The sequence below is a fragment of the Chiloscyllium plagiosum genome, chromosome 2 (assembly GCF_004010195.1).
Source record: "Chiloscyllium plagiosum isolate BGI_BamShark_2017 chromosome 2, ASM401019v2, whole genome shotgun sequence".
NCBI classification, from domain to species: Eukaryota; Metazoa; Chordata; class Chondrichthyes; order Orectolobiformes; family Hemiscylliidae; genus Chiloscyllium; species Chiloscyllium plagiosum.
In genome coordinates this window covers 60,913,853-60,941,628 of record NC_057711.1, presented here as the reverse complement: position 1 = coordinate 60,941,628, position 27,776 = coordinate 60,913,853, and the positions used below count along the sequence as shown (strand labels likewise).

At 38.9% G+C, this 27,776-nt stretch overlaps 1 protein-coding gene across 1 annotated transcript in view; it reads right to left on the bottom strand.

Annotated features, from left to right (window-relative positions):
• Positions 1-6,259: 6,259 nt before the first annotated feature.
• The window catches only part of slc25a46 (solute carrier family 25 member 46), a 30,777-nt gene continuing 9,260 nt past the window's right edge, over positions 6,260-27,776 (bottom strand). Inside the window, exons 3-8 of the mRNA XM_043710495.1 lie at positions 26,199-26,256; positions 24,330-24,407; positions 22,888-22,988; positions 20,752-20,808; positions 19,040-19,097; positions 6,260-8,035 (exon numbers count right to left, since the gene is read on the bottom strand). Coding sequence (XP_043566430.1) covers positions 7,457-8,035; positions 19,040-19,097; positions 20,752-20,808; positions 22,888-22,988; positions 24,330-24,407; positions 26,199-26,256 — 931 coding nt within the window. The 3' untranslated portion in view covers positions 6,260-7,456. The remainder of the gene's footprint in view (positions 8,036-19,039; positions 19,098-20,751; positions 20,809-22,887; positions 22,989-24,329; positions 24,408-26,198; positions 26,257-27,776) is intronic.

Below are 27,776 nucleotides of genomic sequence, written 5' to 3'. Positions count from 1 at the left end.
AGAGTATTTTGAACAAGGGGCTAAATTGAATGCTCATTCCCCAATTCCACAGGTCATCCTATCAGGTGGTTACCTGCATTTTCTCAATATTCTCTTGTGCTTGTCGAGTCTTCTATTGGAGAAAGTGTAGCAGATTTTATGCAATTGGTCGAACAGTTATTGGACCTCAGTTATAGGTTTTTGCAATAGAAGTATGGGGAAGGAGATTTCACCATAGACAATTACAGATCATCCCTCCCAATTCCAGTGGTTTATTATGATGACTGTTTCTCTTGTGTATGCCCACCAGCTCCATCTGATTACCCTCAAGGGAAGCTTTGGTATGCCATTGTCAAGGGGGTTATTTATCCCACCATGCCAGAATGATGTATGAGAGATAGTCCCACAATATTTTCCCTTGCTCAGGTATGCCAGACTCATGGCCAATAGTATTACCTCCATAGTCCTTCCGCCAGGCTTTCTCAGTGGCATAGATAGGACATGAGCACACTATGCTTGATTCCTCAAAACTATATAGTACTAAAGATATTCCCAATATTACTTTCCAGATTGGATTGCATTGAGGTGGATGCAATACACTTAATATGATGCCCTTCACTTATCACTTCAATATTCTCTACTTGATAGCCTGCCTTAGGTGTATCATATAAAGTAACAATTGTTGTTTCTAAAACTGTTCCTAATAACATTCCACCCTTTATTATGGAATAAGGAAGTGTTAAGCCCAGAGTTGTCAACCAGACGGTTGGTTTTGGGGTTTTTCATCACTGATCCAGTGGGGTACCTCTCCTTGATGCATTTGTTTCAGATTTTCCCAGGTTTACTCAACAATCCAGTTACCATAGGTAAAGCACACATTGTTTTTAACTGCTCTCCTTCCTGACTCATTTATTTCCCTAGAAAATGCATTGCTAAAAAGGTCCACTGAGCGTTGAGACTGAACACTGATTTATTTTAGTCTAGCTGAACCTAAGGTATGTTTTACTCCTGTCCCAATATTAAATTGTTACATCGTTAACTAATTCCCTTTTCCCCCTTCTTAATGGATGGTCTTGGCCAGGCCATTGTTTTCCAAGTTCAGTCTCCGTCCAGAGTTATAGAGTCAAACAGACCCTTCGGTCCAATCCGTCCATGCCGACCAGATATCCCAACCCCCTCTCGTCCCACCTGCCAGCACCCAGTCCATATCCATCCAAACCCTTGCTATTCATGTACCTATCCAAATGCCTCTTAAATGTTGCAATTGTACAAGCCTCCACCACTTCCTCTGGCAGCCCATTCCATACATGTACCACCCTCTACATGAAAAAGTTGCCCCTTAGGTCCCTTTCATATCTTTCCCCTCTCATCCTAAACCATAGGAAGACCAGAATTTCACCCGATATTCCAAGTGGCCTAACCAATCCTGTACAGCCGCATCATGACCTCCCAACTCCTGTACTCAATACACTGAACAATAAAGGAAAGCATACCAAACGCCTTCTTCACTATCCTATCTACCTGCAACTCCACTTTCAAGGAGCCTTGAACCTGCACTCCAAGGTCTCTTTGTTCAGCAACACTCCTAGGACCTGACCTTAAGTGTATAAGTCCTGCTAAGATCTGCTTTCCCAAAATGCAACACCTCGCATTTATCTGAATTAAACTTCACCTGCCACTTCTCAGCCCATTGGCCCATCTGATCAAGATCCTATTGTAATCCAAGGTAATCTCTTTCACTGTCCACTACACCTCCAATTTTGGTGTCATCTGCAAACTTATTAACCATCCCTCTTATGCTCACATCCAAATCATTTATGTAAATGACAAAAAGTAGAGGACACAGCACCGATCCTTGTGGCACTCCACTGGTCATAGGTCTCCAGTCTGAAAAACAACCCTCCACACCTTTGACCCAGTTCTGTATCCAAATGGCTACTTTTCCCTGCATTTCGTGAGATCTAACCTTGCTAATCAGTGTCCTATGGGAAACCTTATCGAACGCCTTACTGAAGTCCATATAGATCACATCTACCGCTCTGCCCTCATCAATCCTGTTACTTCCTCAAAAAGAAACTTCATCAAGTTTGTGAGACATGATTTCCCCTGCACAAAACAGTGTTGACTATACCCTAATCAGTCCTTGCCTTTCCAAATACATGTACATCCTGTCCCTCAGGATTCCCTCCAACAACTTGCCCACCACCGATATCAGGCTCACTGGTCTATAGTTCCCTGGCTTGTCTTCTTAAACAGTAGCACCATGTTAGCCAACCTCCAGTCTTCTGGCACCTGACCTGTGACTATTGATGATACTAATATCTCAGAAAGAGGCCCAGCAATCACTTCTCTAGCTTCCCACAGAGTTCTAGGGTACACCTGATTAGGTCCTTTATGCTCCTTTATGCATTTCAAGACATGTAATACTTCCTCCTCTGTAATATGGACATTTTTCAAGGTGTCACCATCTATTTTGCTACTTTCTAGATCGTCCATATCTTTTTTCACAGTAAATACTGATGCAAAACCCTCGTTACTCTTTTGTCCTTAATGTATTTGTAAAAACTCTTTGGATTCTCCTTAACTCTATTTGCCAAAGCTATTTCCTGTCCCCTTTTTGCCCTCCTGATTTCCATCTTAAGTATACTCCTACTGCCTTTATACTCTTCTAAGGATTCACTCGATCTATCCTGTCTATTCTTTACATATGTTTCTTTACACCTGACCTGCACATCTTTTGGACTGTGGGAGGAAACCGGAGCACCCGGAGGAAACCCACGCAGACACGGGGAGAACGTGCAAACTCCACACAGTCAGTCGCCTGAGGTGGGAATTGAACCCGGGTCTCAGGTGCTGTGAGACAGCAGTACTAACCACTGTGCCACCATGCTGCCCACTATTATTGCCCAAACCTAATTTCTCAGAGGGCAGTTAAGAATCAACCAAATTGCTGTGGGTCTGGAATCACATAGGATGGCAGATTTTCCATTCCTAAAGGATTCTTTTTATTCCAGGTGAAATTTGAATTCAAATTTCATCTGCCATGGTGGGACTTGGACCTATGCTGCAGAAGCAGTCTATTTATTTTACATTTCTTTTTAATATGGGCGGCACAGTGATTAGCACTGCTGCCTCACAGCGCCAGAGACCTGGGTTCAATTCCCGCCTCAGGTGACTCTGTGTGTGGAGTTTGCACATCCTCCCTGTGTCTGCGTGGGTTTCCTCTGGGTGCTCTGGTTTCGTCCCACAATTCAAAAATGTACAGGTTAGGTGAATTGGCTATGCTAAACTGCCCATAGTGTTAGGTGAAGGGGTAAATGTAGGGGAATGGGTCTGGGTGGGTTATGCTTCAGCGGGCCGAAGGGCCTGTTTCCACACTAAGTAATCAAAAAAAAAAATTAAAAAGAGCTGAAAGCCCAAGGTTACCTTTCTGAACACCCCACCTCTGCTCTAAATGGGTTTCCAGTCTGATTTCCAGTCAAGTCCATCACCAACAATGCCACACTCACTACCAATCATAAACACAAAATGTGGTTAGTCATTTTCAGAAGTGAAGTTTGCGGAGCCAAGATTTCACCCACCACTGTGCAGCCAACCCAGGAATGAAAGTAGATTTTTTTAAAAATTGCAGGGGCACTTGTTATTATGATGTAGCAAGGGGAAAGGGACTGATTAAACAGCTCAGAGAGCTGACATGGAGTTGATATACCAAATGACCTGCTTCTATGACTGATTTGCTGGTTTCTGCTTAATGGACTTACGAACGTCAAGGAAATAAACACAATGGGGACTAGAGATGAAGGGAATATTGAACTAATAGAGGTGACCAAAGACTAGCTAATTAGAAGATTAGAAAAATTTGTTAATAATGTGGAAACTATTTAGTTTAGGAAATAATACAGAAATGGGTTTGGAAAGGAGTAAAAAGATGCATTTAATGACAGACACAAGGAATGTGTCAGAAATGATCTTGGCATAGTCATAAATAAGCACAAGTCTGGATAATTCAAATCAGTTACTAAATGGTTTTAAATATATAGGTGTAACTGATTTGAATTATCTTGACTTGTGCTTATTTATGACTATGCCAAGATCATTTCTGACACATGAAGCATAACCCACCCAGACCCATTCCCCTACATTTACCCCTTCACCTAACACTATGGGCAGTTTAGCATAGCCAATTCACCTAACCTGTACATTTTTGAATTGTGGGACGAAACCAGAGCACCCAGAGGAAACCCACGCAGACACAGGGAGGATGTGCAAACTCCACACACAGAGTCACCTGAGGCAGGAATTGAACCCAGGTCTCTGGCGCTGTGAGGCAGCAGTGCTAATCACTGTGCCACTCACCGTGCTGTTCAGTAAAAGAGTCAATTTTCAATTGCAGATGTATGGCATTAAGACTTATCAGATTGTGCTTTCAAAAGGTACAGATTCTTGAAATTAAAAAGGAAATTTGAGCTGTTTCTTATGCAATTAATCACTCTGTTCATTGTTTCTGAACTTTGAGTTTACAAGTAGGGAGGAAGTGATTCACTAGCGCTCCAGATCTAAGTAAGGAGATCCAATGATTATTAATTTACACCTATATATCTAAAACCATTTAGTAAATTAATAATCATTGGATCTCCTTACTTAGATCTTAAATTAATAATCATTGGATCTCCTTACTTAGATCTGGAGCCCTAGTGAATCACTTCCTCCCTACTTGTAAACTCAAAGTTCAGAAACAATGAACAGAGTGATTAATTGCATAAGAAACAGCTCAAATTTCCTTTTTAATTTCAAGAATCTGTACCTAATCACTTCCTCCCTACTTGTAAACTCAAAGTTCAGAAACAATGAACAGAGTGATTAATTGCATAAACAGCTCAAATTTCCTTTTTAATTTCAAGAATCTGTACCTTTGAAAGCACAATCTGATAAGTCTTAATGCCATACATCTGCAATTGAAAATTGACTATTTTACTGAACAGCACGGTGAGTGGCACGGTGGCACAGTGGTTAGCACTGTTGCCTCACAGCGCCAGAGACCCGGGTTCAATTCCTGCCTCAGGCAACTGACTGCGTGGAGTTTGCACATTCTCCCTGTGTCTGCGTGGGTTTCCTCCGGGTGTTCCAGTTTCCTCCCACAGTCCAAAAAATGTGCAGGTCAGGTGAAATGGCCATGCTAAATTGCCTGTAGTGTTAGGCGCAGGGGTAAATGTAGGGGAACGGGTCTGGGTGGGTTGCGCTTCAGCAGGTTGCTGTGGACTTGTTGGGCCGAAGGGCCTGTTTCCACACTAAGTAATCTAATCTAATCTAGTTTAAAACCTATCAGCAAAATTGTATTCTTCTGTCTAACTCTGGAAACAAAAATAGGAGTACATTTTTGGAATTGTTCACAAACAAATGTTTCTTTATTTTTCCTGCATCACTATTTAAATATATTTTAAAATCCTTTAGTCTGATTATCCACCTCAGATAAGACTTTGTTTGGTTTCTAAAATCAGCAAGAAATAAAAAAGGACTCCAGTTTTTGAAAAGGTACGAATACATTATTCATGGATCTAAGAAAGTTACTGAAGACCACCCTTACAGAATATTTCGGTCTAGAATATATTACATATTTATGCATTAATATTAACAATGTATAACAGGGACAAAATTGGTATTTTATGTTGCAAAAGATATTTTGCTCCTCTAGCTAATTGATACATTGCACTGTCACATTGATTATACACCTCCATACTGGCATTTCTCCCATGGTGTATCTTTCAGAAAGTCTCAGATGGATGGTTTTACAAATGGATCAACATTATACAATTGCAGAATTATTCAATTGTTAAACTGTACGTGCATCCTTGAGGCCATATGATTTAATTGTTCCACCATCTTGAAATAGTTAACATAAATGAAGCTGCTGTTGATATTAACTGTAAGAAACTTGGTTGGAAAGTATTCAACTTTCAAAATATGAAAGCTATATGGTACTAGAGCTGGATTCAAGAATTTCCACTATTGCTGAGTCTAAAACATAGTTGCAATACTGTGATCAATGCCTTGCTGTACCTGGGTTCAGTATGAAAAGAGATGTCAGAACACATTTCTATTCAATGGGGTGACATGGTCTCTAACAGATACCCTCTCATCTCCCCTCTTATTCCTTCAGAAGTTTATATTTCTCTATAATTCATATTAGATTTGTTCTTGAGAAGTGAGTGTCCGGATTTTGTTCAAGAAATAGTGGAGTGAATTTTAAACATACTATAGAATCAATTCAACAATATTTACATGCACATGTGGATCACATTTTATTGCAAGCTATGTACACGCTAACTCTATAATCCTCAAGTATAATGGTAAAATCAGAATGTTGTCTATCTCTAGAAACATTTAAAAGACAAGTTTAAGGAAAACAATTATTCTATTTGATATTATTTAATAATGAAAACAGTATGAATGGAGAATTAAACTAAATGACTTAGTACTTTAAATTGAAATTACAAATTTGAAGCAATTTCCTTGCTTGATTTTTACCTAAAGATGAGTTGTTAATATATCATTATCTGTCCCAATTTTAAGTATAAAACTAACATCTTAAAAGACAATGGACAAATGTTGACTGTGTTTGTCTAACTACCACAACTATACTTGCCAGAATGTAGGTAACATTTCAGAAACAGACCCTTCAGCCCACAATGAAAAGCAATTAGTCCAGAAGAAATAGAAAATGAGCAAATTTGATTGAAGAATACAAATGGCACTATTATATTAAGCTTCATTAACAATCGTTTCATGAATCAGATTGTGATATTATTTAAAGTGAACACAAACTATATACAAATTTTTGACAACTAAACCGTTAAAATCCCATTAGGCAAAGCCAATCAACACTTCACTAAGTAAATGGAAACATGGAGTAGCACAAAATGAAGCATTACACCTTTAATCACAGCCAAAGCCAAATTACAAAGAGTTTTCCTTTCCTTATCATTTAAACATTCGTCAAAATAAATCTGTAAGGATGGGATAACTGTATCTGATCATATCTTCTGAATTACAAAATAAAGCTGACAACATTAAAAATATTTGATCACATGGAATAAGTCTGCTGTCAAAGATTGAAATGATTTTTTAAAATATCAATTTCTTTATTTCAGGCCAAGTACTGATGGAAAAGGGAACACTATTCCCTACTTAATCTAGCTTGTCTTAATGCTGCATTGTGTCAGCAAATGATATCTCAAAAGGAGAACCATGCTGGGAATAGAAACAGCTTCTTTTATATCACGTTAAAATACATAAACTAATGCAACCTTTACAATTTCACAAACATTTATTTAAATTTTTAAAATTAAGTGTCCACCAAGTTAATAACTTAATTTTAGCAATTGAGAGCATTTGATTTTGGTGCTTCTAACATGCGCTAATGAAACTCATAACTTGGACTATGGGTTTCTTACTGTACAATGACATTTAAACTCCTTGATTAGGTTGCATTTTGCAATAATGTAGAATATATAATTTTAGTAATCTGCAGCACAACAGCATGCAATGTGTACTGTACTATAACTGCTCCAAAACCTTTATAGAAACCAAAGATGCCTTCTTCTTTCTTGATTACATTAATGCAGTCCCTCATCCCTTCATACTGTGTGTTAATAGGAAGCACTTCAAACCCATGGTCTGTGTTGTCAATGATGGTCCGGGTTCCTTGAATATGTAGGCGGTGAAGTACTGTTTCTAATGGGTAAACCAAAATGTCAGCACAAAGATTTGCAACAAAACTAGCAATAAGTTCAGGGAAGTAAGCATCCAGCACAGTTTGTACAGAATTAGAAGCATCTGCTGGGTACTGATGTGGTGTCTTTTTCCGAAAAAGAAACAGAATAAATTTCTGGATGATGGCACTTATGATATAATGGACCACTCCATGCAGGACAGTTGGAAAGACTAGAACTCCCAGAGGAAGGAGGCGTTTGCTGTGAGGGACACCCATTCCCACCAGTCTGCATATACCTTCTTTTACACAATCAAGTATTCCTGGATTGTCTCTTATGATTTCACTCTGGAAATAGAACACAATAAGTTAGTCATTATTAGAATATTACACATGTATATTTTATAAATAAATAAATAAATACAATATCTTTAGTTGAACTTTTGTTTCTAGTAATCCATATCATTAAATTGGTTGCACATTAAAAAGGAAGGAGGAGCAAATTTTAGGAAAAAATATAAATGCAACTATGAAACAATTTGAAAAGCTTGTGCTGTCATGCATTAGTTCTTTAGCACTATATCTCAATTACAAATCTCTACAAGGAAACCAAGCCTCTTATACTGAATTTTCTAGAGAGTATGTTACAGGAGGTGGTCACTCCCTAACTACAAAGTTTAGGAGGATAAGCAAGTAAACTTCAGTTTCAAGCAGATCCACATCATCACAAGCCTAAAGTCCAAGGACACAGCATGATAAAGAAATACAATACTCAGAAGGAACTGGATAGACTGGGGGTGGGGTGTGGTGTGGTGTGGTGGGGTTGGGTGGGTGGATGGATGGATGGAGGAGGAAGAGAACAAGGCATCCGTGGAACTGCCCAAGAACCTCTCCATAATTACCCCTAGGTGTCAGGCCATCACCAAAAAAAAAGTACAACACGTTGCTGGAGGTGGGAAAGGAGCAAAATTCCTTCACATTTCACAATGATTCTTAAAAAAAAGGGTAATAAATATCAAACAAATGAGCCTAAAAGGCTCTGTCTCTCAATGAGAGGAGCCTTTGTAATAAAAGGTGGATGAATTCACTGCGCAGTTATTAATGGATATGATGTAGTTGCGATCACAGAGACCTGGCTCCAGGGTGACCAAGGATGGGAACTCAACATGCAGGGTTATTCATTTTTTTAGGAAGGGTAGAAAGGAAAGAGGTGGGATAGTGTTCCTGATTAAGGAGAAGATGGATACAATAGTAAGAGAGGACATTAGCCTGGACAATGTAGAATGTGTATGGGTGCAGCTGCAGAACATCATAGGGAAAAAAGATGTTCGTGGGAGGTGTGTACAGATCGCCAGTGGTTGTGATGCTGGGGAATGTATCAAATAGGAAATTAGAGATGCATGCAGTAAAGGGTATAGCAGTTATTTTGGGTGACTTCAATCTACATATTGATTAGACTAACCAAAATGGCAGCAATGTGATGGAGGAGGATTTCCTGGAATGTATGAGGGATGGTTTCCTTGACCAATATTTGAGGAACCAACTAGAGAGCAAGTCATCCTAGACTGGGTATTGTGGCATGAGAGAGGATCAATTAGCAACATTGTGGTGCATGATCCTTTGGGGAAGAGTGACCATAATATGGTAGACCATAACATGGAATGTGGCAATTAAATCTGAAACTAGGGTTCTGAACTTAAAGAAAGCTAACTTTGGTGATATGAGGCATGCATTGGCCAAAAATACTTAAGGAGTTGATGGTGAATAGACAATGGCAGACATTTAAAGAACACACGGAAAAGCTTCAACAATTGGACACCCCTGTCTAGCCTAAGAGCAAAACAGGGAAGGGGACGCAACCATGGTTTACAAGAGAAATCAGGAACAACATCAAAGCCAACAAGGCGGCATATAAATTGCCTAGAAAAAGCAGCAAACCCAAGGACTGGGAGAAATTTAAAATTTAGCCGAGGACAAAGGGTTAATTTAAAAAGGAAAAATAGAACATGAAAGTAAGCTTGCAGAAAACAAAAACTGACTGCAAAAGCTTCTATAGATAAAAGAAGAGAGAAAGACTGGTGAAGAGAAACGTAGGTCCCTTACAGTTAGAATCAGGTGAATTCATAATGGACAAAGAGATGCCAGACAGTTGAACAAATACATTGGATCTGTTTTCATTGAGGACACAAGTAATCTTCAGGAAATGCTAGGGGACAGAGAGTCAGGCATGAAGGAAGAACTGAAGGAAATCCTTATTAGTCAGGAAATAGTACTGGGGAAATTGATAGGATTAAAACCCGATAAGCCCCAGGGCCTGATGCTCTGCATCCCAGAGTACTTAAGGAAGTGGCTCTAGAAATAATGAATCCATTGGTGAACATTTTCCAGCATCCTGTAGACTCTGGAAGAGTTCCAATGGACTGGAGGGTAGCTAATTTAACTTCATTCTTTTAAAAAAAGAAGAGAAAATGGGAAATTATAGGTTTTGTTAGCTTGACATCGGTGGTGAGAGAAAATACTGGAGTCAAATAATTAAGGATGTAATAACTGAGCATTTGGAAAGTAGTGACAGAATCTGTCCTAGTCAGCATAGATTCATTAAAGGGAAATCATGCTTGACAAATCTTCTGGAATCTTTTGAGGATGTGACCAGTACAATAGACAATGGTGAATCAGAAGATGTTATGTATTTGGACTTCCAAAAGGTTTTTGACAACGTTCCATACAAGAGATCATGAAGGAAAATTAAAGCTCATGGTATTGGAGGTAATGTGTTAACCTGGATAAAGAACTGGTTGTCAGACAGAAAGCAGAGAGTTGGAACAAATGGGTCCTTTTCAGAGTGGCAGGCAGTGACAAGTTGGGTACCTCAGGGTTCAGTGCTGGGACCTCAGCTGTTCACATTATACATTAACAATTTGGACAAACAAACTGAATGCCATACCTCCAAATTTGTTGGGTGGCAGTGTATGCTGCGAGAAGGATGCTAAAAGACTGCAGGGTAACTTGGACAGATTGGCTGAGTGGGCAAATACGTGGCAAATGCAATATAATGTGGATAAATGTGAGGTTATCCATGCTGATCACAAAAACAGGAAGGCAGATCAGCATCTGGATGGTGGCAGGTTAAGAAAAGGGGAGGTGCAACAACACCTGGGGGTCATAGTGCAACAGTCTCTGAAGGTTGGCATGCAGATGCAGCAGATATTGAGGAAAGCTTATGCCATGCTCTCCTTCATAGCGAGAGAATTTGAGAATTGGAGTAAGGATACTGAGATTGCATGATCAGCCATGATTATATGGAATGGTGGTGCAGGCTCGAAGGATCAAATGGCCAGTTCTGCACCTAGGTTTCTATATAAAAGAAATGGGTTGAAGTCACACAGAGTCAAAGTTTCAGGAAGTAGGGAAAAAAAATGGAATGACAGAATCTCAAAAAGATACTAAGCACTTGGCTTAATTCTACTGCCATGGGCTGTTAAGTATAGGAATATCAAGATTAGATGTTCTAGAGAAATGTGAATCTGGATGTTTGTTTGAGACATAGCAGAGCAAGTTTTAAACACGTAGAAACAATTCAAAATATTTATAAGCATATGTGGATCAAACATTTTAAATTATTCATAATTCACAAATATAATGGTAAATTCAGTATGTTTTGTATGTATAGAAAAGTTTAGAAGTCAATTTTGAGGAAAACTGTCATTCTGCTGTTTCATTGTGCTCTAATTAAAACAGTATGAATGGAGGTTAATAAGGTGGTTGGAGAAATGGCGCAGAAGGGAACACTTCAGATTCTAGGAGCATTGGGACTGGAAATCTATAAGGTTCCTAACTGAAAGACGAGGTGCTGCTCCAAGTTTTGAGAGCTTCTTTGGTCAATGACAGAAAGGCCAGAAGACCAGTGTACATACAATTAATTTCTCTTTTAGGTACTTATACCCTTCTCAATAGAGTTCAACAATTCCTTTGCCCGTAACTTTTGTTTAAGACAACAAATAGTGATAGCTCTGATTTACCTATATATCTATCTGCTCCAGACCCACCTTTTGTTACAAATTAACTCCTGTTTCCATAACTGGAGTTCAGGTATCATTCTGGTAAATCCCTCCAAGGACAATTTATACTTCAAGATGTGGTGTACAAATCTACCAATAGTAATCCACAATCTACCAATAGTAACCATTCTACACTTAGTATTTTAATTCTCTTTTTGTTAACGTGTGCATTCTATCAAAATTCTTGATTACTTTCTGAATTTATCACTTAAATTCTGATGTACATGGACCTTGCAAATCTCTCTGAACCTAAAAGTACATAATGAAAGTCTAGAAACACTGCAAGTCCAAAACTGGTAACCTCACATTTGACAATGCTGAAACATATTTGTCACAGCTTTGCCCATTCACTTAATCTTTCAAGTTTTTTGCAATTTTATACTAGTACCTTTATGCTTATAATCTTTGCATGTTGCCTTTGACAAAGTTAAGGATATGGCTCTACATCATGATCCACAATGTTAATAATTATTTTAAAGTTCATTTACAGGATGCAGGTGTCACTGGATAGCCAGAATTTATTGCCCATCCCAGCAAGCCGTTAAGAATCAACCACATTGCTGTGGGTCTGGAGTCACATGTAGGCCAGACCCAGTAAGTGCAGCAGTTTCCTTCCCTAAAGGACATTAGTGAACCAAATGGGTGTTTTCCAAGCAATCAACAATGGATTCCTGATCATCACAGACTCTTGATTCCAATTTTACCATCTGCTAATGGTAGGATTGAACCCAGGTCCCCAGAACATTACTTGGGTCTCTGGGTTAAGAGTCCAGCAATAATACCACTAGGCCATTGCCTCCTATAACGCATGCTCTGTAAATGCGATTTGGCTGTAACACTATTTGTGATTTGCAGACTTCTTAAAAAAAATAAAGCAAACTCCTGTTCGCTGTTATGTGATCCCATCCTCTGTATTACCAGCTGGCTCTGATGTACTCTACTGGTGTGCATCTACTGCAACAGGTTGTTGACTGTGTGGGAGTATTTTCTTGTATCTATCTGCAATTAAGGTTGGGGAACACTAGAATAGTTTGCTGGAATGCTTACTGGGATCATTCATGGGAGTTGGGGGAAAAAAAAAAAGAGGAAAGAGGGTAAAAGAAGGTGCAAATGTAATGATGTCCAGCGATTGTATGAGTGTAAGCAGGGCCTTTGTTAAGCAGAGGCTGTGTTGCTGGCTATTTGAAGCTTCAACACATTTGTGTGCGTGAAAAGTAAGGATGGACAACTCATTACCCTCATCTTTACCTACCCCCAACTTATGCCTGATCCAAGTTCACCCAGTTTCTGTTTGAAAGGGGGAGTGGGGAGGTTGGGGGTTGAGACAGACTCAGTCCCTCATTCACTCTGAAACCAGACACTCATCAAAACCTCTAGCCATTCAGAGGATATTAGCCCTTTAGCCACCTCAAAAAAGATTTTACTCTCGTCAAGGCATTTCATAAAGTTTAATGGCAGAGAGCCAGGTTCTGAATAAACTCCACTCCACAAGGAGTCCGGAATACAATACATTGGGAAGTTTCATTTGTAACAAACTTGGCATGTACTAGAGAAAAAAAAAGAGGCCAATGACTAGTCTTTGCTCCAAATTCCACTTCATCACCAATGATTCTGTGTCGCTCATTGGCAACTGCCTGAAACAAACTTTTCATACATGACCCAGGGATGACCTTTCATCCATAGATGCACATTCTCACCAAGACTTTCTACTTCTACATGCCTAGCATCACCTGCCTGTGCTTCCGCCTCAGCTCAATCTGCTCAGATGTTCATTTAAGTCCTTATTACCAATAAAAGTGACCACGTCAATCCATTCTTGGTCTCCATGCTACATTCTAGTTGAGACTGTGGTGCTAGAAAAACACAGCAGGTCAGGCAACATCAGAGGAGCCGGAGAATTGACATTTCAGGCATAAGGCCTTCAAATCAGAAAGGAGACGGGTTGTCCTGTTCAGGTCCAAACTGTGACAGTCTGAATGTGTTCCAGAGTCCATGCAGGATCAGTCGGTTCTGTCGGCAGGCACTGATGGAGGAGATGTGGCTGTGGTAGCGAGTCAGCTTCAGGATGTGGCTGAATAGCTTCAGGGCAGAGGAGACAACCTGGGGGGTGCAGTGAGAGAGAGACTCAGAGATCCTTGTAAAAGGAGGAGAACGTCTAGGCAAGCATCCTTGGAAGAGGCTTTGTGGTAAGGTTAAAATCAACTAGGAGAAAGTGAGGACTGCAGATGCCCGATTCCTGATGATGGACTTATGCCCAAAACATAGATTCTCCTGCCCCTCGGAACCTGCTGTTCTTTTCCAACACCACACTCTCGACTGATCTCCAGCATGTGCAGTCCTCACTTTCTCCTATGCTACATTCTAGCCTTCAAACTCTGTTATTCAAAACTGTCTTGTATCTTAAGTTATATTAAATACCAATCACACATCCACATTTGCCGACCTGCAATAGCTCAGTTAGGACTTAATTATAATATTCATCTTGGCTTTTGAATTCCTCCATTACTTCACCTGTCTCATCACTGTAATTGCCTGCAATCCTCTGAAATACCTGTGATCCCTTTGAAATGGCCTAGCAAACTATTCAGTTGAACCAATTGCTATGGAATAAATCCAGACGCATCACCTGGCATCGACCTAGGCATCAGAAAAGACAACGGCAGAATAAGCTCTGTCAAGCCTGCAAAGTCGTCTTTACTAATAGTTGGTGGCTAGTGCCAAAGTTGGTGAGAGCGGTCTCAGATTACTCAAGCAACAACCTGACAGTCATATTCACGGAATCCTATCTTATAGACAATATCCAAGACACCACGACCATGCCTAAATATGGCCTGCCGTATCAGTGGGACGGACACAGCAGAGGTGGCAGCACAGTGGTTTACAGTCAGGAGGGAGCTGCCCAGGAGTCCTCAACATGGATTCTGGACCTCGTGCCATCTCAGGTTAAACATGGGCAAGGAAGCCTTCTGCTGATTACCTTGTACCATCTTCCCTCGGCTGATGACTCAGTACCCTTCTGAGCACAAAATGTACTCTGGGGGGAGAATTTCAATGTCCACCAGCAAACAGCAGTACTACTGATTGAGCTGGTTGGGTCCTAAAGGATATAGCTGCTAGACTGGGTCTGCAGCTAGTAGTGAGGAAACCAAGAGGGAAAAAACAAACTTGATCTTATCTTTACCAGTCTGCTGGCTGCACATGCACCTGTCCATGACAATATCTGTAAGAATGACCACATCACAGTCCTTGTGGAGACAAAGTCCTGCTTTCTTCATGTTGTGTGGCACTACCACCATGCAAAATGGGACAGAATTTGAATAGATCTAGCAACTCGAAACTGTGCATGCAGGAGGTGCTGAGGCATTAATAGCAACAGAATTGTTACAGCAGCAGCAGACATAGCTGAAAATCAGGCGTCAACCTGGTGAAGCTATCAAACAGGACGACGTGCATGGCAAAGTGCAAAACCAGCGAATGACAGCAAAGTAATCCCACAACCAACAGTTGCGATCCTAGTTTACTGAACAGTCCTGCCACGTTCAGTCACGAATGGTGAACGATTAAACAACTCAGTGGAGGAGGTTGCTCCACAAATATCCCCCATCCTCCATGATGGAAGAGCTCAGCACAGAGCAAGAGAAAAGGCTGAAGCTTTCACAGCGATCTTCAGCCAGAACTGCTGAGTGGATGATCGACCTTGGTTTCAAGTGGTCCCAGCATTACAGATACCAGTCTCCAGCCAATTGGATTCACTCCACATGGTATCAAGAAACAATTGGGAGACACTGGATGCTGCAAAGGCTAAGGGCCCTGGCAAAAGTACTGGACTGGTGCTCCAGAACTTAGTGCTCCGGTAACCAAATTCTTCCAGCACAGTTACAACACTGGATTCTTCCCAACAACGTGGAAAATTGCCCAGTTATCTCCTATCCATAAAATGAGGACAAATTCAACTCAGTCAATTACCACCCCATCAGTCCACTCTCAATCATCATGATGGAAGGTGTCATCAACAGTGCTATCAAGCACCTGCGTAGCAATAACATGCTCAGTGATGCTCAGATTGAGTTCCACCATGGCCACTCAGCTCCTGACTTCATTACAGCCTTGGTTTAGACATGATCAAAAGAGCTGAATTCCAAAGCTGAAGCAAGAGTTTGCCATCATGGTTGCATTTGACAGAGTGTGACATCAACAAGCCCCAGCAAAACTGGAATCAACGGGTATCAGGGGAAAAATCCCACTGATTGGGATCATCCCTGGCACATAGAAAGATAACCATGGTTGTTGGTGGTCAGATATGTATAGCATGGAAACAGACCTTTCGATCCAACTCATCCATGCCAACCAAATATCCCAAAGTAATCTAGTCCCACTTGCCAGCACCTGGCCCATATCCCTCCAAACCCTTCCTCTTCATATATCCATCCAGATGCCTTTTAAATGTCGAATTATACGAGTCTCCACCACTTCCTCTGGCAGCTCATTCCATTCACACAGAGGCCATGGCGTGAAAAGTTGCCCTTTAGGTCTCTTTAATATCTTTCTCCTCTCACCCTAAACCTACGCCCTCTAGTTCTGGACTCCACCACTCCAGGGAAAAAAAAAATTGTCTATTTATCCTATCCATGCCCTTCCTAATTTTATAAACCTCGAAGATCACCCCTCAGCCTCAGACGCTTCAGGGAAAACAGTCCCAGCCTATTCAACCTCTCCCTATAGCTCAAATCCTCCAACCCTGGCAACATCCTTGTACATCTTTTCTGAAGCCTTTCAAGTTTCACAACATACTTCCTGCAGGAGGGAGAACAGAATTATGCACAACATTCCAAAAGTGGCCTAACCAATTTTCTGTACAGCTGCAATGTGACCTCCCAACTCCTACACTCAATGCTCTGACTAATAAAAGAAAGCATATCAAATGCCACCTTCGTTATCCTATCTACCTGCGACTCCACTTTCAAGGAGCTATGAACCTGCACTCCAAGGTCTCTTTGTTCAGCAACACTCCCTAGGACTTTACCGTTAAGTGTATAAGTCCTGCTAAGATTTGCTTTCCCAAAATGCAATGCCTCACATTTATCTAAATTAAACTCCACCTGCCACTCCTCAGCCCATTTGCCCATCTGATCAAGATCCTGTTGTAACTGGAGGTAACCTTCTTCGCTGTCCACTATACCTCCAATTTTGGTGTCTTCTGCAAACTTACTGACTATACCTCGTATGTTCACCTCCAAATCATTTACATAAAATGATGAAAAGTAGTGGACCCAGCACAGATCCTTGTAGCACTCACTGGTCACAGGCAGTCATCTCAGCTCAAAGACATCTCTGCAGGAGTTCCTCAGGTGGTGTCCTCAGCCCAACCATCTTCAACTGCTTCATCAATGACCTTCCCTCCACCAGAAGGTCAGAAGTGTGAATGTTTGCCAACAATTGCACAATGTTCAGCACCACTTGCAACTCCTCAAATACTGAAGCAGTCCATGTTTAATTGCAACAATATCTGAACAACATCCAGGCTTGTGCTGGCAGGTATCATCAGTGCCTCACAAATGCCAGGCTATGACTATCACCAATAAGAGACAATGTAACCATCACGCTTTGACTTCAATATCATCAACACTCTGAGGTTATCACTGAACAGAAACTCAATGGGACTAACCACATAAACACAGTGGCTCCAAGAGCAGGTCAGAGGCTACGAATACAGCAGTGAGAAGCTCACCTCCTGACTCCCCAAAATCTGTCTACCATCTACACAGCACAAGTCAGGAGGGTGATGGAATACTTCTCACTGGCCTGGACGTGGGCAGTTCCAACACAAGCAGCTTGACATCATCCAGGGCAGAGGTGGGGAACCTTTTCATTTTTTCTTAAAAAAAAAGAGAGAGACACAAGGTGTACGAATCTTTATTTAATTGGGGAACCTTTTCATGTTGGAAGGCCGCATTATGTTAGTTGCAATCTAATAAGGTCGCATCCAAGAAACTTCAATTATATATTCTTCAAAATTCAAAACAGCTCTTATGACTTACCAATTTTTTAATTGTGACGGTCAGTCTGTGAGGATTATTTCGTTGAATTTTCTTTTACTCTGATATTTTAAATACATTCATTTTAAGATTAAAGTTAAAATAAAGGACGAAAAAATAATAAAAAATAAAAGATTTGTTCTGCAAAATTTGGATTCGTTCAAAAGGCCACACACAATGGCCTAGAAGGCCGCAGGTTCCCCACCCCTGATCCAGGGCAAAGCAGCCCACTAGATTGGCACTACATCCACAAGCATCCACTCCCTTTACTTCAGTAGCAGCAGTGTGTCTGATCGACAAAACGCACTGCAGAAATTCACTGAAGATCCTCAGACAGCAAATTCTAAACCCACAACCACTTCCATTTAGAAGGACAAGGGCAGCAGATACATGGGAACACCACCCCCTTTAAAGTTCCCATCCAAGTAACTCACTACCTTGACTTGGAAACATGTCACCCTTCCTTCAATGTCACTGGGTCAAAATCATGGAACTCCCTCCCTAATGGCATTGTGGATCAACCCACAATAGGTGGGATGCAGCGATTCAAGAAGCCAGCTCACCACTACCTTCTCAATAGTAACTAGGGGTGGCCAATAAATGCTGGCCAGCCAGTAATGCCCACAACCCCCAAAAAAATCCTCTAATACTTCCTCAGTGTTAATCACCACTATCAGTGGTCATTCCTTCATCGCCAAGCTACGGATTTCATTCTGTAAATCTGTCTTTGTAATGCTCCTTTTTACTTTAAACACCCTTTGCTTTAAAACCTCTCTTTAAAGAAGCTTTTGGTCATCTACTCTAACATCCAACTATGTCAATGGTGTCGTATTTGTTTTATAATGACTTTATGAAGTGCTGTGGGACAGTTTATTATGCGAAAGGTGCTTATGTGAATGTGAGCCGTTGTGCAAGTATATATTTTTAAATGTATTTCAATCTATAGGCAGACTGTCAGCTATCAGTTATTCTTTTAACAGCCTCTGGTAGGACACTTGCTTAATTAAACACGGTCAGAATCAAAATTCTCTGATTAGGAAAAAGTAATCATGGAGACATTTTTGATAGCTGGCTCATGAAACGAAGTACAGATACAATAGATCAAATGGCCTCCCTTTTGGCTCATACTTCAACAGATTTGAAGTGTCACAAGAATAAATGATCGCTGACTGACCTCAGCTATTTAATGGTTGATTACATAAAAGGCAATTTATTTCACTCACTACAATCAATAAGCTTTGTTAACACAGAAAATTTACCTGCACAGTCTCAATTAAACTAGCCGAGTAAAAAGGCAGTGCCACTACACAGGTCAACCTGCAGGAAAATAAAGTTTGCTTTTTGAAAAAATAAGTTTTTTTAAAAATCTGTTGATGTAAAATGATTAAACTTTACAACAGGCTTACATCGAGCAAAACTTAACAAAAGTAAAATTATCCACCATAATTTCAAGAGGAATAAATTTAAAGGGAAATGTGATAGCTTTAACCATATTAAATCCATAGCACCAATACTAAACAGGAATATCATGCATCTGCATTACGAGAATTATATTTCTAGTTTACACTAACGGTAGATTTAGAATCTTACATAAAGTGATCACAGTTGTAGAAAATACCAAACTAGGAAGAATTATTGAATCTGTTTTCACTAAGCTTAGAAACACAAAAGGATGGTTTGATTGTAGGTGCCAACAGTCTTAAAGTGGATGTGGAATTAAGCATTGCCCTTGTAGGACAGAAATGACAATTGTTGTTCTCAGACTTTATACAATTTTGAAATAATTTCAAGATAGAGGCAGATAGCCTTTGATTCCTTTATCTAGCAGTAATCTCAGGTGTATGGGAATGTGGTGTTTGAAACAAACAGTTCAGTGGTTATTTTATTCAATGGCAGAATAGGGTCAATGGGCTTGCTTCTGCACCTAGTTCCAATGCTCATATTAAGTATTTAGCTCAGGAAACATTAAATAACTGACAAGATAAATTAATAGAAATGGGGGAAGAAAATAAGTAATTTGCTTGCTCTTTGAAATAGCTCAAGCAGAAATTTAAAAAGGTTTCTATAGACATGGCTAATGTGACCAAAACTAAAAACAAATGGACCATTGAACTATATAGTCGAGAACAACATGTGAAGGCAGGGAAGTCATGGCTCAAACAGCTTGAATGCTGTATGCAATGCTAATCTGAGTCACATGGTATATTCAGGGTTGACAAACAGTTCAAAATTAGACAACAGATTCCTTGAGCCAATATACTGTGCTATGAAGAAACACAAGCAAAGAACTTTAGTTTATCTGGTAAAATTTATACATGATGAAGATTACAAATCATTGCAAAAGATTAAATTTAAAGACATTACCTGAGGTTAAATATTGACAGTACGGAAAGAGAAATTTGGTTACATTTGTGAAAAGCAAATTTGGAACACATTGTTTTGCAAAGGAATTATCAAGATTTTGATTAACAGATAACAATCACTAAATGATTGAATATCTAACTAGTGTATCACAGCATTTATAAGTTAAGAATGGGAAATTAGCTGGACCAAAAAGTCTAACTAATCACCTTCTACTTCATGATCTTCAGAGTCAAATATTAGAAAAGGTCTTTTTGAATTATTGTTCTCCAGCTGTGCTAGACATGGACATCTGGGACTTGACCTTTTGTAAGTGAATTTTGAAATACATACTGTTGAATTCATTAAAGAAACATTAATTGACAAACCCCATTGTTTAGGGATCACCCAAGTCAAACAGTCAAATAAGTAGCAATTAGGTGGTAAGTAGTACAAAATGAATGTAAACAATCACAAAAATTAGCATGTCTGGCCATATCTGCATTAGCCAGACTGGAATAAATCTAAACAAATATCAAGAGAATAACTAAAATGAGATAGCCAACAACAGTTTCAGAAGATACTGTTCTCAAACTAAACAGGATATCACATGATTCTTGTTGTAACTTACCCTTTCAGTACAAGATGACCAGCTATTTGTCTTGGACTCCATTTATGGGAAACTTCTCTGCAATAAGAAAGCTTGGAGGATAATGCTGTGCAGATTAAATATTAAATTATACATACTAAAATATCGTAGTAGAATATAACAAAACCAAAACTAAGAATCCTGCACTGCGTTTTAGCTGTTGATAAAGTTAATGCAACCATTTTCTCACCATAAAAACTTATCATACTGAAATTTCTGTTTCAACACAGCACGGTGGCTCAGTGGTTAGCACTGCTGCCTCACAGCACCAGGGTCCCAGGTTAGATTCATGCCTTGGGCAACTGTCTGTGTGGAGTTTGCACATTCTCCCAGAGTGGGGTGCTCCGGTTTCCTCCCACAGTCCAAAGATGTGCAGGTCTGGTGAATTGGCTGTGCTAAATTGCCCATAGCGTTAGGTACATCAGTCAGAGGGAAATGAGTTTGGGTGGGTTACTCTTCGGAGGATCAGCGTGAACTTGTTGGGCCGAAGGGCCTGTTTTTACACTGTAGGGAATCTAAAAACTCAATTATCTTGATAGGACTCTGATAATAATGACCTGTTGCTAACAAAGGTGGTCCAGGAGGGTGGCCAATCAAAAACTAAGGCATACCCATGTAGTAAAAACAAGTTGTAGGCCAAATTAATGGGAGGTTTTTAGTTGGAACCAGCAGATGGTTAAGAAGTTAATCAAAAAGGAAATCAAAGTGGCAATAAATATAAAAAACAGCATGAGTTTTTATCTTCCATAGAAGAGAAAGTAGCTAAAGAGAATGTAGGACCCCTATAGGATGTAACAGTGGAATTAATAAACAGGGAAATGGCAGATAATTCAAACCATCATTTTTCATAGTGAAAGACACTATAAACATCCCATGGTTATCAGATGAATAATGTGCTAATTAGGAGGAAAAAGCTTATTAGTCATTATCACAAAGGACAAAGTATTTGACAAATTAATGAGTCTAAATGCATGCAAGTCACCAGGACCTGATGGCCTGCATCCAAGGGTTTTAAAGGAAGTGGTCTTTGAAATTGTGCAGGCATTGGTCAAAATATTCTAGAACTCTAGATTTGAAAAACACTAATATGATGCTCTTTTTAAGAAAGGAGGGAGACAAGAAGCAGGAAACTGTAACTGAAACAAAGTGCCATCACATTGTAGTGAATGGGAAATCAAGATATGTTGCCTGAGTGGGATAAAACGTGACAGATGCATTTTAATGTAGGGAATATAATTTCGTAAGAAAAGTCAAAAGCAGACTAAATATGTAAACAGGGAAAGGCTCCAAAAAAATGAGGCATACAGAGATCTGGGTGTTCTTGCAAGTAAAAAAACAAAGTTAGCATGCAGGTACAGCAAATTATTAAGAAATTGAATTTTAGCCTTCATTGCTGTGTATGGGTTTTGGTTCCTGCATTTAAGAAATGATATGCGGACATTGCAGGTGGTTCAAAACAGATTCAATAGACTGAATCCTGAGATGAAAAGGTTCACTGATCAGGTAAGCTTTAACATTTATTCATTAGAACTTAGAAGATTGATAGGTGATCTAATTGAAACAGAAGGTTTTGGTGGGACCTAACAAGGAAGATGTTGACAAGTTGTTTCCACTGATGGGGAAATCTTGAACAAAGGGACATAGTCACAAAATAAGAGAATATTCATTTAAAACGGAGATGCAAAGAAATCTGTTCTCTCAGAGATAGTGAATGCCTGGAATTGTTTAACAGTTGTAGAGGCTGAAATCACTAAAAAAGTATTTAAATAAGAGGTAGATAGAATACTGGAAAAAAGGAATTGAAGATTATGAGGAGCTGGCACTAAAGAGGAATTGAAACCTGGGACAGATCAGCCATGAAGTGCTAAATGTTCTATTGTTTGATCCTAATTTTTATGTTCTTTATAATCTTAAATGAGAAAATTAAGTACTTTAATTTGGTTTTACTATCTGGGTGCACACAAAGAAACAAAAAGTGTGCACTTTGCCTATTTATCCCAACAATGCCTTTCCACTGAAGTCTAGTCACTGCCTTCATACCAAGTTTAAAAATAAAATTCAAATCAATGATATGAATAGAAGTTGTGTTTTTAAAAAGTACAACTAGATGTGACCTACCTGGGAAGTGGGGTCAATTCACTAATGATGCCTTCAGTACCCAGTGCTATTCCTTGAACAATAAATGTGCTTCCCATTCCTTTCCATAATCCTTTTATTCCCTGCAAGTGTGAAAGAGAGACAGTGGTTCAGTTTCCTACTTTTTTTGTAGTGTTAACAAAAAAAGATTGGAATAGAACAAACTCTAAAGCTACAAAGGGAAATAAACAGCTTTTTATTTCTAAAAATAATTGTTGGCACATTCCCTAGTTGAGAGTCAATTTTTCATTACTTTGTCAAGCTTTCATCTTGGTGAAGTATAGAAGAACAGAGAAAGAATAAATACATCTCAACCAGAAATTGGTATTGAAATTACACTAGCCTTCAAGAATTCAGATCATTTTTTAAACAGAACAGGCTTTGATTTTCTATTTTTAAGCTCGGTCTCAAATATATTAAACCCAAGATTTGTAAATCTTTTTTCCTGTGGAGAAAACATTTACCAGTTATCCCAACTGAAAGACAATGGTGAAGTATAAAATTAAAATAATTCAGACAGAGAAGTGGTAGCATAATGGTAATGTCACTAGACTAGTAACCAAGACCACAGATCCTCAATGGTAAACAGTAAAATTTGAATTGAATCCAATAAAAATCTGAAATAGAAGGCTAGTCTAATGACAATCATGTAACCACTATGGAATGACAAAATCCATTTTACTCACGAACCTTCTTTAGGGAAGGAAACTTGCCATCCTTGCCGGTCTGGGCTACATGAGGCTCCAGACTAACAGCAATGTGGTTTGCTTTGACCTGCATTCTGGGTAATTAGGGATGGGCAACAAATGCTAGCCTAGCCAGCTGTGCCAACATCCCAAGAATGAATTTTATAAATGTTTCTCTTAATCTTTGGTTCATTTATAGATTACATATGTCTGCACCCTAACTAGGGGCCTGGTACAAGAGAAGTTGGAGAAACTCAGCAGTTCTGGCAGTATGTGTGGGGAGAAAACAAAGTTAAAACAGAGTCTACTGACTCTTCATCAGACCCAGGGTCTTAGCAATTTCTCTTTATAAGTTCTTCAAGTACTTAAGATTGACTTGTCTTGTTAATCTTAATATTATTAGCTGTTAGCACCACTCCACTGGTTTGATATGCAATAGAAATCTTTCATTAAATTGAGCGAGAGTAAGATTTAAAAGGAGCAAAACTTCTGAGAATACCTGAACTTCCAGGAAAAAGCACAAAACATCTTTAACTCCATAAAAATTAGATGTAATAAGTCAGGACACAATTTTAAAAATTCTGAAAAAAATTCTCTGAAAATCCAGAATGCTTCTAGGAATTTGGTTTGAAAATAAGTAGAAAAAAGTAACAATATAAAAATATTAAATCAGTTTTGGAATGGGAGAGGGGTATGTGCAAATAGATTTCCAAGTATAAGATGATTGTAATGACCTACCTGAGTTTTGCTGAAATGGTACATAATATTTATAACTGTGAAAGGAGTAAGATGATAATTTTTTGCATGATAATTGACCTAAAACAAAAATGATTAAAAAATTAGCCATTTTCATGTTGTTTAAACGAGATATTTAGTATAAATGCATACATTTTCAAAAGAGGCTTATAGTATGCTCTTGCTTTAAGTTGCACCTTCACCCCCCGCCCCTCCCCCCGGATTGATAAAAATTAAACTGTGTTAAATCAAAATGTGTTAAGGCCAGCTTCCTCAAATTAAGTTGACATTTCCAATTTAATGTCATTACCTTCCTCCCCAGCCCTCCCTGTCCACTGGAGTTACCTCCCTTCTATTCTTTATTCCTCATTCTAGCTTCGCTCCCTTCTGCTATCGCTTCCCTTGCCCACCCTTAACATAGCCTCGTTTCCCCTATTCTTTTAGTTTAGGCTGCTCCTTTGACATTAAAGCTATCCTCATCTCCTAACTGTGGTTCTGAAATATTACTGAAGGTCCTCACCTAATAGTAGAAGTAAGTACCCAAGTCCATCAGTCCAATAATATGGTGAATCAACTTTTAAAAATATTTTAAAATCTACCAATTTGTGTCTTGAACATGATAAATGATTGAACTTCCACAGCTTTCTGCTGTAGCAAATTACAAAGGTTCACCACGCTGAGTGAGGAAAATTCCTTATCTCAACTTGCCCAGCCCTTATTCTGTAACTATGTCCTCCAGTTTTAAACTCAGCAACAAGGGAAATGATTATATCCACATCTACCCTGTTGCATTCTTTAAGAATTTTGTAAGTTTCAATGAGATCACTGCATATTCTTCAAAACACTGGAAAATACAGGCCTAGTTTCTTTAAACTCTTTTTTTTAAGACAATACCACCACCCCAGTGATTAGTCTGGTGAATTTCCATTGTTCTACTCCAGTATGGCCACTTCACCCTCCCCCTAGTTAAGGAGATTACTGTACACAATACTCCACCTGCTGTCTCACCAAGTTTCTACACAATTTCAGCAAGACATTTTTAATTCTGTATGCAAATCTATTTACAATAAAGGCTAACATCATTTACCGTCCAAGAAATCTTCACAACTGAAGATGAAAAATCATTGATTTTGCAACAAATTACATTTAAGTGTTGGTTTTTAATGTAAGAGAACAGTCCAAACACTTCATAAGTCATTTGCTATGTAAATAATTTCAAGACATTATGATAGGTGACAAAATAAATCAATTTCCCTTCTTTTTGCTCTCCTGCCCTGTAAGTGCAAAAACATTTCACTGAAAAATTTCAAAAGGCCACAAGCCTTTGCCAAATCAATAATTCTTTAAATCAACAGCCTAAATAAAATCATAGCTAGTCAAGGTAGGCATGCTGAAGAATCACTTGATAGCAAATCAGGAGTGGGAAATATTGGTGTGTTCTCATTTCCAGAATCCAGAGTGGATGAGCTGTAAGCAGTAGTTACCTAATTTAGTATTATTAGGTAATCAAACCCTTCTATTTCCAATATGAATAGTTTAATGCTATACGAAGTGGTGTCCTTACTTCATAGGCATTACAGAAACCAGCAAATGACATATCCTTCCAAATGATAGTACAGGCAAATAACATCAGGAATACTATGAAGGATTTTGACCTAATTTGCAATACTACAATGATTTGTATTTAGCAACTGTATAAAGAATAATCCTAATTCTGATTAGGGATCTCAAGCAGAAACTGAAAATTCAAACTCTTCGCAGCAAGTGCTCTTGTACAAAAGCTTTTTTGTAAATCAAAATACAAAGGCTAGGAACTTTCATTTCAATCCTCTTAATAAATCTTTTTCTTTCCCTCTTCCCAAAATTTCATACCTGGCATTGACGCCGAAAAACAATACAGGGATGAGCCAACACATTTTCTGTGAAGAGACTTTAAACAAAAAAGTACAATTAGATAAAGTACTAAGCAAAAGAATATTTTACTAGTGTTCCGATAGACTAGTCCAGACAAAAGCAGATGAGAAATAACATTATTAAATTTACATCTAAATACAATCCAAATGTAACACGACTAGGTTATAATTTTCTTACCTGAAAATCAATCATACCAAATTAGATGCTTATCAAAGAACCATAACAACAACACACCCTGGAATCCACATTTTCCCCCTGAAATGATATTAATGTTTTATGATTTTCCAATACACACAGCAGTGTCTTCTATTTTGCTCTTTCTAGTCTATAACTAACAGAATCAGCTCATTCTTTCACAACTCTTGTCATAAGACTCACATCCAGCAGAGCATATAATGTTGTGACGGCTCGCATTACTAATTGTTTGAGAACTTTTATCCAAAGGATTGCAAAAGTTGGTTAAATTTTGATTATAGGAGAAATATCTTGCTTTCTTTCCTAAAATAATGTGTACTAAGGAACACTTAAAAACAAAATGACACTCGCCACTTAAACTTGTAACAAACATACAAACAAGGAACAAGAGTAGGCCTCATGGCCTTTTGAGCCTGCTCCATCATTCAAGAAGATCATGGCTTATCTGATTTTAACCTCAACTCTATATTTTTGCATATCCCTGGAAATCTTTCCTTCTATCGGATTTAAAACATGTAAAGATTTTGTCTCTGCAGTCTTTTGAGGAAGAGAATTCCAAAGACTTCCAACTCTCAGAAGAAAATAGGTTTCTGCTTTAAATTGGCACCCCCTTATTTTATTAAACTACAAGCCCTAGTTCTAGATTCTCCTACAAGAGGAAACATACTTTCAACATGTACCTGCTTGTTAACCAGAAGTCACATGTCTAAGACAATTGTTGTCTGAAATATGGTTATTTTGTTTGGGGTGTAGCCTGTGAACAGTTAAAACCTCATCCACCTATACCACTTATCCAAGAAATCTTTCACAGGATCCTGCGAGAGCGCTGAAAGTCTAAAACAGCTGTTCTCACAGAGAGCTGCTGGAAAACTTACTCTAAACTTCTCGAATGGACTATTTTTTTTTAAATTCCAGTAAAATGCACATGTCTGGTGATTGCCATCTACTGAAAGCAGCTGGACCATTTCATACTCTACCCCTGCCCCTTCAAGAACTAAACAATCATGTAGTCAAAGTGACTTTCTCTAAACAAAAAAAACCTCTACAATAAAGCTGCCATATTTCTTAAATTTGTAAATATTGGGATTATTTAGAAATGCAAATATTTATACACTCATATGGGTCCCCCACAAACCCCAAGAGAAGAAGATGGGAAAACAAAAATAAGGCAAGTAGCCAAACAAGAGAATGGACAGCTATGCACACCCTACGATGTCTTCCTCAGGTCAGAGAGGAAGGTGAAAATGATATCGAAAGCCTCAGTATTTCTACTGTTGAAAAAAAGCCTTGATTAAGCCATGTTTTAATAATAAATCAATATATTTGTGTTAATCTGATAGA